This window comes from Hyperolius riggenbachi, chromosome 10 (assembly GCF_040937935.1).
Source record: "Hyperolius riggenbachi isolate aHypRig1 chromosome 10, aHypRig1.pri, whole genome shotgun sequence".
Classification (NCBI taxonomy): domain Eukaryota; kingdom Metazoa; phylum Chordata; class Amphibia; order Anura; family Hyperoliidae; genus Hyperolius; species Hyperolius riggenbachi.
In genome coordinates, this window is record NC_090655.1 from 197,109,294 (window position 1) to 197,125,558 (window position 16,265).

The window sequence follows — 16,265 nt, forward strand, 5'->3', positions numbered from 1 at the left end:
TTTTGCGATTGCCGTAAATCGCCCGCTATCAGCTTCAATGAGATCATGGCCACATAGTTAATGTTGCGGTAGTGCTTTAAAAAGCGCTAGCGGTTCGGTGATTAGCGGTAAACGGCACTAATCGTCTAAGTGAGAACGGGCCCTAAACCGTACATGTTACGCTAAAGTAGAAAAAAAAAAGTCTACTGCTTACATCTGCTGTAAATACCAATGGTGCACCTGGCTGAAAACAACAGCAGCCCTAACACAATTGTACTAATACAAAGCATGTTTTGTGTTCCCAATTTGGTAAAAAGCACTGCAAAGTTTTCCTGGCTATTATTCATGTTTACGAGGAAATTCCCTACCTGCATAGCGCCCCCATCTCAAATGTACAACTATTTCACTGCCAACCACACACTGCTACACAGAACCTCACAGCACAGAGGACTAATAGTATCTCTACACTGAGACTTACACATGTAGCAACATCTCCGCATATGTACATCTACTCTGGCTTGAATAAATATACAGTACAGCCCAAAAGTATATAGACACACCTTCTCATTCAAAGAGTTTTCTTTATTTTCATGACTATGAACATTGTACATTCACACTGAAGGCATCCAAACTATGAATTAACACATGCGGAAGTATAGTACATAACCAAAAAGTGTGAAACAACTGAAAATATGTCATATTTTATATTCTAGGTTCTTCAAAGTAACCACCTTTTGCTTTGATTACTGCTTTGCACACTCTTGGCATTCTCATGATGAGCTTGAAGAGGTTCAGTTCACCTGAAATGGTTTTCACTTCACAGGTGTGCCGTCAGGTTTAATAAGTGGGATTTCTTGCCTTATAAATGGGGTTGGGACCATCAGTTGCGTTGTGGAGAAGTCAGGTGGATACACAACTGATAGTCCTACTGAATAGACTGTTAGAATTTGTATTATGGCAAGAAAAAAGCAGCTAAGTAAAGAAAAACGAGTGGCCATCATTACTTTAACCACTTCTCTACCACAGGGTTTTTCACCTAAAAACCACAGCAATTTTCATGGGGTATAATGGGGGTATCATTTATTTAAGAAAAAACTCACTGATGCTGATCAGTCACTAATGCTGTGTTAGTTATCTGAGATCCTCTCACGAGTGATCTCAGTAACTGTAACAGCATAGAGACTGATGCAATGTTTACACACATTCTGCATGAATGAGCACCGTCATTGGCTTTGTGAACACATGTTCACATCAGCCAATCACGGACCAGCGGGTGCCCGACGCGTATGCACGTCCGCGTGCACGCGGACGCGATCGTGAACGCGATCGCGCACAGCATCAAAATAAACAGGAGTTGCCTATCTACGCCCTGTGACTCAGGTGAAGTTTAAAGGGGCGTAGATAAGCGTGGCAGAGGTTGTTAAGTGGTTAAGAAATGAAGGTCAGTCAGTCATATTATTTGTATATAGGTGTATTCCATTTGTCTGCATTATTATGTATCCCATGTACGACTCTTGCTTTGTACAGCACCATGGAATATGTTGGTGCTTTATAAGTCAAAATAATAATAATAAATTACACAACTAGAACTGTAAGGGTTTGTTCGTACTACATGAGCTTAGGGCTGGTTCACACTGCAAGAGCTTTTTCTAAGCGCTTTTGATTTGAAAAGCTCTTGCTAATATAATGTTATGTGTGTGTCCTCACTTGAGGAATGTGATTTTCGAAAAAATCCCCCATAGCATTGCATTAGCAAGAGCTTTTCAGATCACAAATTCTTAGAAAATGCTAGTAGTGGAAAGCAGGCCTAAGAGGATTTTAAATAGTCAGGAGCTCCTATAATAGTGTAATATTATGAAGGTGCCATTACAGTTAGCCTCATTACTGCCCTACAAATATATTATTATCTGAGAAAGAACTGAAATGCCTGATTTTACCTGTAGCAGCAATCACTGGGAAATCAAGTATTGTGTTACAACTCTAAAGCCAAATCTGTCCACCCAGCACTATGAGCAACGGATTTACAAATTAACATATTACGACAACAATGTACAAGTACAGGTAATGACGAAATTGGACCGTGCATGCAAAAGTCAACTGGAAAAAAAAGAATTGTAAGCTTTATACTACATTACCTGGTTGTGTTTTAACTACATGCATTTTACTCTTCCAGTATAAGATCTTCAATATATACTATATATTTATTAGAACACCCTTCAATGAGGTGCCTTGGTGCTTTCCCCTGGGGAAAATGTCCTTATAGAGGTCATGTCCAGTGGTGCTTTTCAGCGCTATGTGAACTTGAAAAAGAGACAGAGTAGTGGATTGGAGGATGAGCAAGTGGCAACAGGTGCCACTCAGAACGTGTCTGCGATTACTGTAGCACCACCTGCATTACAGCAGCAGAAGGCAGACCACAAGGTAGACCCATCAACACTTGATGAAAGTACTGTGTACCCATAACTTGTTGTTTGTTAATGCTCACAATGTATACAAACACATGTATAAGCCTATGGCGTGTCTTATACATTTTTTTGTTGTATTTGGGAGGGGGGAGGGCTGGCAGATACTGCTGCCAGTTTAGCTGGGCACGAAGAATGGTTGTTCAAAATCCATTGAAACTTTCATTAACCACGAAAAACTCTCACACCCCATGACAGTGTTTTACTCACCATATACTAGTTCATCTGGGTTAGGTTCAGCCTTGCAGATGAGTTCCAAGGTAGGAGAGTCTGAGCATGTGCTGCGGAGGACCCCTTCCCTGACCACTGTGGGGGCCTCCACCACTTCTAAGTGCTGATCTGGAGTCAAAACTGCAGGCTCCATGTGTTGGACCACAACCTCCTCCACCTCACATTTAGGAGCTGAATGATGAGAGAAAAATGGGTAAGTGTCCAATACAGATTATACAAAATTTCAAAGGCTTCAGGAAACTCAATGCACCATGCACACATTTTGTCATACATTTTCAATATAACTTTTTCCTATAGTTGCTTTGCATTTCTAAATACTCACGTTTGCTTCTTTTGCGGGACTATGCCCATCGCAGTATTCGCAGACATTTTGTCCCATTTCTGTTGGCTTTTGGAGAAACTATTACATATCAATGCAGATCTATTTTGATCCAACAGACAGCAGCAACAGACTAATTTATTGAAGCAACAACTTTATGACTGATACATTTCAAAATAAAACTACTGCCCTAAAATTACTTATAAGAGGACTGAAGTTACTGGCGAGGGCAGTTAAAAAATGGAATTACTACTATCAGAGGCAATGCCTAAAATTAAATTCAACGTAGGCAGAGGGTTCTACATGAGATTTTTCACATCACGGGCAAAACATCTAAAACTATTTATCGCTGTTGGATGAATGTTAATAAGTTATACTAATTCAACCATGACAGATTAACCATTACCAGATCAACGATCAACTAGCAGACCCTACTTGAACATCCTCCCCCTCCCAACAGGGCAGAACACAGTGCTCAGCCAGGATATGAAAATCAAAATGCTGTGAAATAGTTGTACACTTGAGTTCGGTCAATATATATCCTTGGGGAGCCACGGGGCGCTCGCAGAGGGAATACAGGATGCCGCAACCCAAACTGAGACAGGACCCGGAACAGGCAGACCCAGCTGTTTGAAATATTAGATGCGCTGTTACAACTGCTGGATACGTAAGTGCGCACTGAGCGCAGGGCATTTGAACTTTTAAAAGGTTTTACGCTATGGCTGTTTTTATGTTTGGATTTCATGGAGGATATAAGGATTAAAGTTTCAAAAAGAAAAACGAGCCTTAGAGATATTTGTGACAAAACGGGCGGAGTTGCCAATGATAAGGCCTTAGACCCACCTGCTCCCTTATGCTTGATACACACTTCGCGTTCCCGCACTCGATGCGCCCGCCGATTCGTGTCGACTCGATTATTTCCGAGCATTTCCAAGTGCATTTTAATGATTGTTAGGTCGATTTACATGTAAAGTATGCCAAATCGACCTAACGATCCATAGAAACGCGAATCGGACATGTCGGAAATAATTGCGTCAACGCGAAACGACGGGTGCATCGAGTGCGAAAACGCACCGTGTGTATCCAGGTGGTTTGAATCTGGTGAGCGTATATAATATATTGAAGTGTGGTAGAAGGTGGTGTGGCACGCGTGGATCATGAAAACTTGTGGTCTGATTGTCAGCAACAGTGTCACGCTATGTACAGCGATTTATATGTTTGCAGGTTGTGATCTGAAGTGGTGGAGTGCGCAGTCCTGCTAACGGAATAAAGATTAGATTATGAGCCCCACACATTGGTGATGGTTGGATGGCGATGTGATTTGTTTGAAGACTGTAAAGAACTGCTGGAGAAAGGTCAGTGCTATAAATATTCCCAGTAAAAGCATTGCTGAAAATGTTTCAGTAATATAAAAGGTCTAAAAATAAATAAATCTGTACGTTTTTTATTCTCACATTTAAAGTGGAAGGTATGAGGAATGCTCGTAGCTATAGTTACCTCTCCTCGTTCTTGGCAGCCATCTTCACATCTCTGGTGGAGCTCTGTACATGCCAGAGATCCAGGCTTCAGTGTCTTCTCGTCTCTGTGTAGCCATCTCCCCGTCTCCCTTTCAGCATTGCACTCGCCCACTCTAGTGGCCGCGTACAGAACTGCAAGGTAAACAGGAAGTGGCTCCCCGGGAGGAAAAGAGAGTGAAACCTGGACATGTAGCAATGAGAGGTGCACGGGAGATGGGGAGATCTCTGCCAGGCAGGGATGGATTTACCATAAGGCACCGAGAGGAATGCGCCTACAGGTGCCTAATGTGGGAAAGACGACTCACTCCCCTCCAATAGTGCCTCCCTACCTCCATCCCTATGCATGAGTTCCGAGCAGAGGGTAAACGAGAGCAGCAATGAGCTCAGTATGAATTCCGAATGGGTTTCATTCGGAAATTATCCAGATAATTAGTGCAGATGAGTGGGTGGGCGGGTGAGCGGGGGTTAACTTACCCAGGCTGCAGTCTTCTTTAATCTGTCCCACTCTGCGTTCCAATTCGCTGTCACGTGACTACCACTGCTTTTTCTTTCTGGGTTGAAGGAGGAAGTGTGGTAGTCACGTGGCGCGACTTGGAACGCAGCGTGGATAAGTTAACCCCCTCTCACTCAGCTGCACTAATTATCTGGATGAACGAGAGGTTACTCACCCAGTTTTCGCCATTCCACTGATGAGATCTCCCTTCTGTCAGGGGCACCACTTGCTATTATACTGAGGGTACCTCTGGCTACCTTATACTAAGGGGCACCTGTAGCTACCTATATATCAGGCAAGGGAAGTAAGGGAGAAGTGACAGCTGGGCCAGCCAGCACACTTGCGGTGCAGTTTGGTGGGGGTTTGTAGGTTCATGGAGGGTGAAGTTTAGGGTGCCAGGACATCTGTGCCTATAGGCTCCTGTGATCTAAATCCGGGCCTTCTGCCAAGAACTAGGAGAGGTAATGCGTGCACTATGTATAAGGTCTCACACGACTCGCATATAAGCCGCTCCCCCTCGACACACACAATTTTGGGACACTTTTTTGTCCCAAATATTTAGCTTATATGTGAGTATATACGGTAGTCCAAAATCTGTCAGTTCTGTCACATTTCTACTGCCTACTGTAAGTGACAGGAAAATACAGATGCATATTTGCATCTCATACAGTCCTCACATCTGGGCTGGGTCTGACTGCTGGGCACACCCTTTTCTAGGCCATCCAGCCATTCTCTGGGCTGTTCCTTTGTGTATAAGCCAAATCATTAGCTCTATGTTGTTGCAGGAAAGGCACTAACACATACTACCCACAAGCCCCTGCATATTGAATTTTTTGCAGCAGCATGAAACAATCATTTTGTCTGACAGCCTATAAGTTGAGCTTGGCTGAGCTGTATGCACTTTCCTATGCACAGGTGAAGGGATAGGAGAAGGACCCATCACAGTGCACAAGAATAAAGCAATCAGCAGAAAAAAATCCACCCTAACTGAATGACTTTTACACAAGTTTGAACGAGCACAGATGACAGGCAATCATCAAACTGAAGGAAGAAGCGACCACAAATCGACATTTTGGATATCTGTATCCCCCCTAAGTCCTAGGACATTCAGGGGCTTGCCAGAGTGCGCCGCACTGCAGTTTTTGTGATGAGAGCATGTTAGTAGGAGGGATGTGTTCATTTAATTTTCAGCTTTTGACAAAATAAGAAAAGATTTGAACCTCTTATTTTTTACTGCTGACTGTGTTGCCACATACAAGTGTTGAGAGTGTTACTAATTAATACCCACTCACTTTTAATTTATTGTTTTACCCAAGGCGATATGTGACATGATGAGATACACTTGTGTATGTACAGTGCCAAACATATTAATAACCAGACTGTTTTACTTGTTTTATTTTGATGCCTGAAAGACTTAATTTCTAGGCATGGAAGTGATAGTCTTGCTGGCACCATGTCAGGAATATAGTAAACATCACTGATAAGCAAATTACAGCCATAAAAGTTTTCCTCGCAGAATACAACTTCTGAGGGCAGGGAGAGATAAAATACATGAACTATTGACCTTTTTCTAAAGGTGGGCATACATCAGACGACTTGGCGGCCGATCAACCATCCAATTCGATTATGGATGAAAAACGATGCCGCCAAGTGCATGCCCGAGCGACAATACGACCAATTTTGGGAGGAACATTGGTTGCATTCTCGATTGCGCATGCTGCAAGATGTTGCTCGATTGGGTGCGCAGCAGTAGTGGCGTCCAATTTCTCGACGAATGCGACAAAACCCCCAATGCTGTCCCCCCCAATGCTGTACCCCCCCCGGTGCCCAGCGTAAAGTGTATACATTACCTGTCCGCGGCCTGCGCTTGTCCCTCCGCTGCTCTGGGCGCATTCCCCTCTCCATACATGCACGCAGCACGTGGTCTCACCACGTGGGGTGCACGTGTATGCAGTGGAGGAATCCCGGAAGCCAGCGGGGGACAAGCGGAGGCCACAGAGAGGTAATGTATACACTTTACATGGGGCACATTTACATTAGGGAACAGCGTCAGGGCGGCAAAGCGGAAGTATGCGGCGCACAAGGCCGGTTCCCAGTAGATTTCATGCTGAAATTGATCGGGAATCCGCCTGTGGTGTATGGGCAGCTGACAGATCTCTCTCTAATGAGATTCGATAAGAAATAGATTTGTCTCTTAGTCAATTCTGCCCATACATCGCTAGATGTATGGCTGCCTTAACTCTGGGACACTTAATGGACTGCCACTGATTAGAGACAGTAACACATTCAACCTACTTTGTAAATAAAATATTAAACATAATATAAAACCCTGGGAAACTTAAAGTCAAAAAATTTTAGGAGGAGGATAAAAATAAATATAAATGTTTATTTCATCAATTTATTTTCCCCTTGGGTTCACTTTAAGTCATGTGTGAGAGATTCCCGTCACTGGTTATGACAGAAAAATAATAAAATGTCCACAATGGAGACACAATCATCAGTAATTGTAATGGAGGTTCTAACCCATCCCCACGTGATCATCACTTTGTTGCATTTCATGTTTTTGTAGCTATTGCAGCTTCAGCATGTCAGGCACAAACTGCTTGTTTTACAAAAGAAGAAGTGAAATAGGCAACTTTTTGGTTCAAGCTTCCAGTCTTGTGCAGGGGAAATTAAAGCCAATAGGAACAGCTTTGTGTATCTCATATGAATAGTATGCACCGTACGTTTCTGTTTTAGATACCAGCCCCTTTCACCACCTGATAGGAAATGTGACACAAGCAGCCAGAGCAACATGGTAACCCACTTGAAGACAGTGGGCTGCTATAAACTTGATGGGTAGTGAGGGTGAAAAACCAACAAGGATTTATTGGAAGATGAAGAGGCAAAATGGGGATTCTGGTGTTGCTTTAACAGGTTTATGAGCGCATGGTTGAGGTGTGCAAAAAGGCAAATATTGTGCCTAAATTGCAGGTCACTGCATTTGTGTTTTCTTGCGCATTGTCCACATGGGATTTTTGAACCTGAATTGTGTTTGCGTGCAAATTCTACAACATATGATTTTGAAACTCTCAGCATCCGGAGGATGGCTGCACACAGCTATTCTTTTTCCAGCAAGGTAATGAATGCAAAACAATTTGCCAATCTGCGAGTGGCGCATAGCAATACATTGCAAGTGCGACACACAGCATTCAAAATGCAGCAAAACACTCACGATTTGCTCTAGTGTGCGCCTAGCCTAAAAGAAGAGTGTCAGCCCTGACTGACTCTTTCTCTAGTCACAGGGCAACAACCAGTGTTTTACAGACATTCCTTCAAGGAGTGAGTTTTGGTACCTATCCAGCAGAGACTTTCTGGTATTGCATGCAGCACATTGAGAATGATAAAGTGCACAGAGCCTTGTGTGTTGTTCAACTCTCATCAATTGTTGCCCGATGATATTCTCAGATCACTCGATTCACTGAAGCTACATTATCTGGTGTAGTCACAGTGTGCAGCTGACCGCAGCAAACATCAGTCAGAGCTGACATTCCACTTTTAACATTTCTATGCCTGCAATTCTCAAATCCTGCCTAAACTCAACTATCCACTGCTTCACCTCTCCTCCTGAACCTGCCCCTCTGCCAATGCCTTCAGTGGTTTCCAATTACCTAGAGAATCAAGTGACAACTTCTAATTCTTTCTTAGTAAGCACTCCATAACTTGTTCCTAACAAAGTTTTCTTAATTCATTTGCAGATAACAATTCCAACCACAATCCATGTCCTGCACATGAAACTCTTCAATTTGTCATCTTGGTTCCACTCAGCAGACAAGAACCCACATGTGCTAAAACTGTCAAAAAAAACCCTGCTGGCCCTTAAGGTGGCCACACACCTTATAGGTTTTTTTTAAATATCTTTTTAATTCAAGAATTACGATCAATTTTTCTGACTGTAACATTTCAATAATCTGACCAATGTACCACACCCGTGTGTTAAATTTTTACCCAATTACGAAAAAAAAATTATTGAAAACGCTGAGAAAATTGCTTGGGAGTATATATAATGCTGGGAATACACAGTGAGTTTATCCTTATCAAACGAGCCGCTAATGGCTCGATTGCTAATTTACGACGTGTCCGACCACCATGGCGGATTGATTCTGCGCTCAATCCCCGTGGGTAGACAATGCAAGAAAACAAACAGCTGATAAGAAGTGCACCCGCGGGGACGAGCGGGAATCGATCCGGGTGGCCGCGCCACCATCGAGCCGCATTATCTTACCGTGTATTCCCAGCATAAGAAAACTGACATTCTACCACACAATTCAATTTTCATAAAAATTGATCAGAAAAATTCAGCACTCCACATGAAAAATAAAAAAAACGGGAATGCTCAAAAAAAAAAAAAAAAAAAGCTTTCGATTTTTTCAGAAAATCCGATCTCTTATCGAATTGCCATAAAATCAGATCATTTTATTGTATTGTGTGTGGCCACCTTGAGGCTCTATTCACACCTGCGTTTTCAAAACGCCGGCAATTTTTGTCGGCGTTTTGCAAGAGTGATTTTTCCGCGATTTCACGCGGAAAAATCACTGAACAGTGCAGCGATTTTGGCGCGATCGCGTTTTGCGCTATAGCACTGAAACGCGATCGCCTGGAAACCGCCTCAAAATGGTGCAGGCTACGCTTTTGGCGTTTTTGCCCGTTTGAGCGATTTGCAGCAATTAGCGCAAATCGCCTAAGTAAGAACGGGCCCATAGGGTTTAATTACACTAGCGCTTTTAAAAAGCCCTAGCATTTGAGCGTTTTGCCGAAATCGCGGCAAAACGCTCTAGTGTGAATGGGGCCTGACACTTTTGTTCATCACCTTATCTAAAGTTTTCCCCAGTTCAAGTCTAGACTGTAAACTCATACAATGCCTGCTTGATGTACTGGTACTACACAACAACAAGTATTTATATTGTGGGATACTCCTACAGTGTTACGTACAAACAGAATGAAAAGGCACCCAGAAAATGATAAAATAAATTAAAAACCATAAAACAAAGTTTGAGGTGGCTTACCTTAATGAAGACAAATTCATATAAAAATGAACTTTAATAGCATTGGCAATGCGTTTTGTGGGTCCCTGCCCACTTACTCAGGCCAAATCAACTGCCTCGCTGTGTTAAGAGCCTACATTTGAGCTACCCGAATCTAGGCTCTTAACACAGGCACTTTATCTACTCTACAATGTTATGCATGTATACTGTGAACCATGGAAGAGAAGGAACAACAATACAGAGAACAATGTTTCCCAAACCTGTCTTCAAGTCCCACCTCCAGGGCATGTGTTGCAGCCTTAAGGTAGCCATACATCTAGCGAGACGAATATCTCTCTAATCGACTCTGATTAGAGAGATCTGTTGGCTGCCCATACACCGCAGGTCGATTCCCGATCAATTTCATGCTGAAATGTATCAGGAATCGGCCTTATGACGCCACATCCAGCCACCTCGCCGGTGCGATCCCCCTAAAGTTAAATTTCCCCCCAGGTGCCCAGTGCCCAAGTGATACATGACCTGTCTGTGTCCGCCGATTGTCCTCCGCTGGCTCCAGGCTTCCTCCGCTCTCCATGCACACGCGCCACGTGGTTACCTAGTAACTAGCTAAGTGTGTGAAATCTGACATCACACGCGCACCCTTTCTAGGTAACCATGTCGGGTGTGCGTGTATGGAAAACTGTGTTTACATGTGTTAACAAAGCAAGCTAGATATGAATGTACAGCTCAGTGTGTGTGTGTGTGGGGGGGGGGGGGGGGGGAGGAGTTAGGCAATGCATACACCATTTCAGGCTGGAGAAAAAGAAAAAAAAAAAGGAAGGGAGGAAAATATATTAGGATTGGCTTTAGTCAGAGGCAGTAAAGATGGAGAATGCTTGGAATAGTTTTCTCTTTACAATATAAAATTCACAGAAATCAAAATGTGGACAGTACAATAGATATGTTATGTAAGTAGAACAAGTTCAACAAGTAGAACAATTTATCTCCTTATTTTTGTGGTTTTTTTCCTGGGATAGTATGGCTGTCCCTGCTGCTTTAAAAATCATTTGAATTCTGCCTGTTCTCTGCATAGTGCTGACAAAACCAGCAACATGGCAGCACCCATGGAGGCAGAAAAAGCAGCATAATCATGCATGGGAAAGTAACACTAGGCCTTCATTGGGCTAAAAATGTCTGTTACTTTAGAACAAGTCATATATGGAAGCCTCACAAAGGTACGGTTCCATATAAATTGCACTACAGGCTGCCCACCTCTATTGCAATGGATATAAATGCTGTGCTAGAGAAGTTAGAGCAGGGCTAGTCAGGTTTCATTTCAGTAAGGCCCGGTTCACATTAGCGGTTGTTTGCCAAACGGACCGGATGACCTGACCGGATCCGGACCGGATCCGGATCGGAACCGTACGGTTCTGATCCGGATCCGATCCGGATCCGGTCAGGTTGCATCAGGTGGTAATCAGGATGCGATCCGGATCCGTTTGGCAAAGTTAACGTAAAAAAAAAAAAAAATGTTGGGGTCTGGGAGGTCAGCAGAAGGGGGACCTGTGGAATCAGGCCCTCTGCTGTTTAGCACTCACCTCCACCTCCGACATGCTGCCAACATCCTGCCAACACCTCCAGCTCGTGCTGCTCCACTCCAAAATGCTTGCCCATGTGTCCCCAGCCAATATCGCCGCAAAAATCCGCATAGGAAGTGGGGTAGAACATCCGGATTTCTCAGCCAGTGTGTTGTGCGGCCTCCGGTTCCCATTTGTTTGTATTGGCCGGATGGTGCAGTCCGGCTCCGCCCCGGATACGGCTGCCGGAGGGGCCGGATGAAAAAATAGCGCATGTTGGAACGGAGGCCGGAGTCCGGATCCGGCCCGGATCCGGTCCGGCTCCGGTTCTGCAGAACGGACCCATGTGAACGGACGCATAGGCTTTAATTGCTATGCCGTGCGTCCGTTCCGTCCGTTCTGCAGGCGGTGCGGCTCCGGCACGGCGATTCCGGAGGGCCACCGCAAGTGTGAACCGGGCCTAAGGTTGCTGCTTTTTAAACCCAGTTTGGACCAGTGCGCAGCAAAAAGCGCTAGCATAATTGCAAACGCTCATCACTTTTTGAAGTGATTTTTTCTAGGAGATTCTAGGCATGTGCCTAGGAATTTTCTAATCACGCCTTGCAGTTTTTGGTGCGCTTGGTGTACCATTTCTATTTTTGGTTACAGTAGAGCTGTAACTAAACAGCTTCTGTAACAAAAACGCTTGGAAAATCGCTCTGATCCAGCGCTTTTCAGAATGATTTTCCACTTTCCTATACTTAACATTGAGGCTAAATTGCCTCAGAAATCAGCAAAAACGCTGCAGGACCCGATTTTGCATTTGGGGAAAAAATGAATCGCTCTGGTGTGCACCACCCCATTGAAATACATTAGCCTAGCGCTTTTCAAAGCGCAAGCGTTTTTAAAAACGCTCAGAACCGCTCTTGGTGTGCACCAGCCCTTAGGCAGCAATACCTATACTGCAACCATGCAAGGAAAACAGAAAGGACTGCATGCAAAAGTGAAATATAACCTAGTAACAAATCATAGTTATTTTGACAATGAATGGAAGCTCTTTTTTTTTTTTAATTACAGTTTCTATTGCTCATTATTAAAAATTGACTTTAACCACTTTAGGACTGCAGTGTTAAACCTCCAGTAAAGACCAGGCCATTTTTCCCTAAATAGGCCACTGCAGCATTAAGGCCTCGCTGCAGGGCCGTACATGTCAGCACACAAGTGATATTTCCCCCCCCCCCCCCCCCTTTTTCTCCCCAACAACAGAGCTTCTTGTTGGTGGGGTCTGATCACTCCCCCAGTGTTTTTTTTATTATAAATATAAATAAAATGCCTTATTTTAGTTCTATTTTTCCCTCCCTCCCTTCCTCCCCGTCAGCCTGTCACAGCGGATCGCTTCTGTGTTCTCCAGGGGACGGTTTCGCCATCTAACAGTCTCCTAGACTGATGACGTAGTGGAGCTCTTTTATTCAAGCGGGGATGCGCGCACATTGGCGTGCGTGATCCCCTGCAAACTCCGCCCCCAGGACTACCCGCCGATTGGCATTAAGCGGTCCTGGGGCTGCCGCCGCGTCCATGTCAATTAGCATGGAGTGGTCCTTTAGTGGTTAAAGCTGAAACTCAGCTATGATTAAAATAATTTTTAAATAAACAGTATACACACACACAAACAGACAGGCAGGCAGATATTATCACTGGTTATTCTACATGTATAGAATGTATGCTTCTCTGAAGTACTTGATCTGATTTACATACATCTGGCCATGAAAGTGATGGGTAGGTCTTATAAGTGATATAAATACACTGCTCAAAAAATGAAGTGAACACAAAAATAAGATATCCTGGATCTGAATGAATTAATGAAATATTCTTATTAAGTACTTCATTCTTTACATAGTTGAATGTGCTGACAATGAAATCCCTCAAAAATGATCAATGGAAATCAAATTAATCAACCCATGGGAGGTCTGGATTTGGAGTCACACTCAAAGTGGAAAATAACACTACAGGCTGATCCAACCTAATGTCCTTAAAACAAGTCAAAATGAGGATCAGTAGTGTGTGTGGCCTCCACATGCATGTATGGCCTCCCTACAATGCCTGGGCATGCTCCTGATTAGGTGGAGGGTGGTCTGAGGGATCTCCTCCCAGACCTGGACTAAAGCATCCACCAACTCCTGGACAGTCTTTGGTGCAACATGGCATTGGTGGATGGAACGAGACATGTCGTCCCAGATGTGCTCAATTGGATTCAGGTCTGGGGATGGGCGGGCCAATCCATAGCATCAATGCCTTCAACATGCAGGAACTGCTGACACACTCCAGCCACATGAGGTCTAGCATTGTCTTGCATTAGGAGGAACCCAGGGCCGACCACACCAGAAAATAGTCTCACTAGGGGTCTGAGGATCTCATCTTGGTACCTAACGGCAGTCAGGCTACCTCTGGCAAGCACATGGAGGGCTGTGCGGCCCCCCAAAGAAATGTCACCACACACCATTACTGACCCACTGCCCAACCAATCATTCTGGAGCGTGTTGCAGGCAGCAGAACTTTCTGTCACGTGCTCAGTGTGATCCTGCTTTCATCTGTAAAGAACACAGGGTGAAGGTGGCAAATTTGCCAATCTTGGTGTTCTATGGCAAACTTCCTGCATGGCGCTGGGCTGTAAGCACAACTCCCCATCTGGCCCTCATACAATCCTCTGTTTGTGACCGTTTCTGAGCAGACACATGCACATTTGTGGCCTGCTGGAGGTCATTTTTCAGGGCTCTGGTAGCGCTCATCCTGTTCTTCTTTGCACAAAAGCAGAGGTAGCGGTCCTTGGGTTGTTGCCTTACTAGTATACTGGCCGGTCTCCTGGTAGCGCTCCATGCTCTGGACACTACGCTGACAGACACAGCAAAACTTCTTTCCACAGCTTGCACTGATGTGCCATCCTGGATGAGCTGCACAACCTGAGCCACTTGTATGGATTGTAGACTCCGTCTCATGCTACCACTAGAGTGAAAGCACCACCAGCATTCAAAAGTGTCTAAAAAAATCCTTTTATTATTTATTGGGGATGTCTTGCTAATTTCTTAGAACTTCCACCTGTTTATTCCATTTGCACAACAGCATGAGAAATTGATTGTCAATCAGTGTTGCTACCTAAAGGTGGCCATACACTGGTCGATTTGCCATCAGATTCGACCAACAGATAGATCCCTCTCTGATCGAATCTGATCAGAGAGGGATCGTATGTCTGCCTTACTGCAAACAGATTGTGAACCGATTTCAGCCTGAAACCGTTCACAATCTGTGGTGGTGGTGGTGGTGCTGCTGCCGCCGCTCCCCCCCCCCCCCCCCGCATACATTACCTGCTCTGCCGGCGCCACTCCCCAGGTCTCTGCTGTCTTCTTTCCCGCTCTGGTCTGGTCTCCGGCATGCTTCACTTCTTCCTGCCTGGCAGGAAGTTTAAACAGTAGAGCGCCCTCTACTGTTTAAACTTCCTGCTGGGCAGGAAGAAGTGAAGCATGCCGGAGACCAGATCAGACCAGAGCGGAGAAGACAACAGAGACCTGGGGAGTCGCGCCGGCCGGAACAGGTAATGTATACCCGCTGTATTGCGTCGGTCGTCGGCATTCGAACGCCGCTATCGACGCACTCCCGACCTTCCGGCGATCGAGAAAAATCGGACGGATCGACGGGAATGATCGATTTCGGACGGAAAGCGATCATTCTGGCAGCGGTGTGCGCTGCGATTTCACAGTCGATTTGATCACTGTGATCGAATCGGCCGCATATCGGCGGGAAAATCATTAGGTGTATGGGCCCCTTAAGTGGTCAGTTTGATTTCACAAAAGTGTGATTGACTTGGAGTTTCACTGTGTTGTTTAAGTGTTCCCTCTATTTTTTTGAGCAGCATATATTAGATATACAGGTAGTCACCGGTTAACTAACGAGATAGGGACTGTAAGTTCGTTCTTAAAGGGACTCCGAGCACCTCTCATAGGTATGCCTTTAAGCCAGACGACTTCCAACAAAGTCGTGCTATGACTCTCTCTCCTCTGGAGGAGCCTCTTGCAATGGCCATGCCTGTCACTTTCTCTTCCTGCTTCATTCAGTGATGCACTTCTCTAACAGACAAGACAGGGGTTACCCGGAAGTTATAACATAGCCAAGATGGCAGCCGTGATTTTGTAAATTGAAATCCAATGAAAACTATTTGGTCTAGAACGGCGATTCAGGCAAATGAAAGAGGAGAGCACAAGCTACAGAAAGGTATGCATCTTTAAGTACTTTGCAGTACTGGTCGGAGTCTCTATGCATACCCATGAGAGGTGCTCGGAGTCCCAAAACACTGTGCCATCTCTGTCCCTTGTACCTCCTCTACAACCCCTTCATGCCTTTAGTGCCCTCTCTGTGTCACCTCTGTTTCATCCGTGCCTTTGGTGTCCCCCTCTGTGCCACACCTGCCCCCACTGTGTCACTTCTGTCCTCCTTTGCCCTCAGTGCACTGCAGCAAAATGCAATTTTACTAATTTAAAAAACATTTTTTCTTTGAGGCTGGATTCACAGTCGTCAGTTGCATAAATAGTGCACACGTTTAAATGTATGTGGACTGCAATGGAGACTGGACAGACTTTAAAGGGAGTCTGAAGCCAATTTAAAATAAAAAAGCAGATATTTACCTAAGGAGAAGGAAGGCTCTGGGTCCTATAGA

The 16,265-nt window shown here is 44.6% G+C and overlaps 1 protein-coding gene across 1 annotated transcript in view; it reads right to left on the reverse strand.

Annotated features, from left to right (window-relative positions):
- ZFP91 (ZFP91 zinc finger protein, atypical E3 ubiquitin ligase) overlaps positions 1–16,265 on the reverse strand; it is a 92,640-nt gene that overhangs the window by 60,701 nt on the left and 15,674 nt on the right. The window contains exon 3 of the mRNA XM_068255580.1: positions 2,652–2,843. Within this exon, the coding sequence (XP_068111681.1) occupies positions 2,652–2,843 (192 nt within the window). The remainder of the gene's footprint in view (positions 1–2,651; positions 2,844–16,265) is intronic.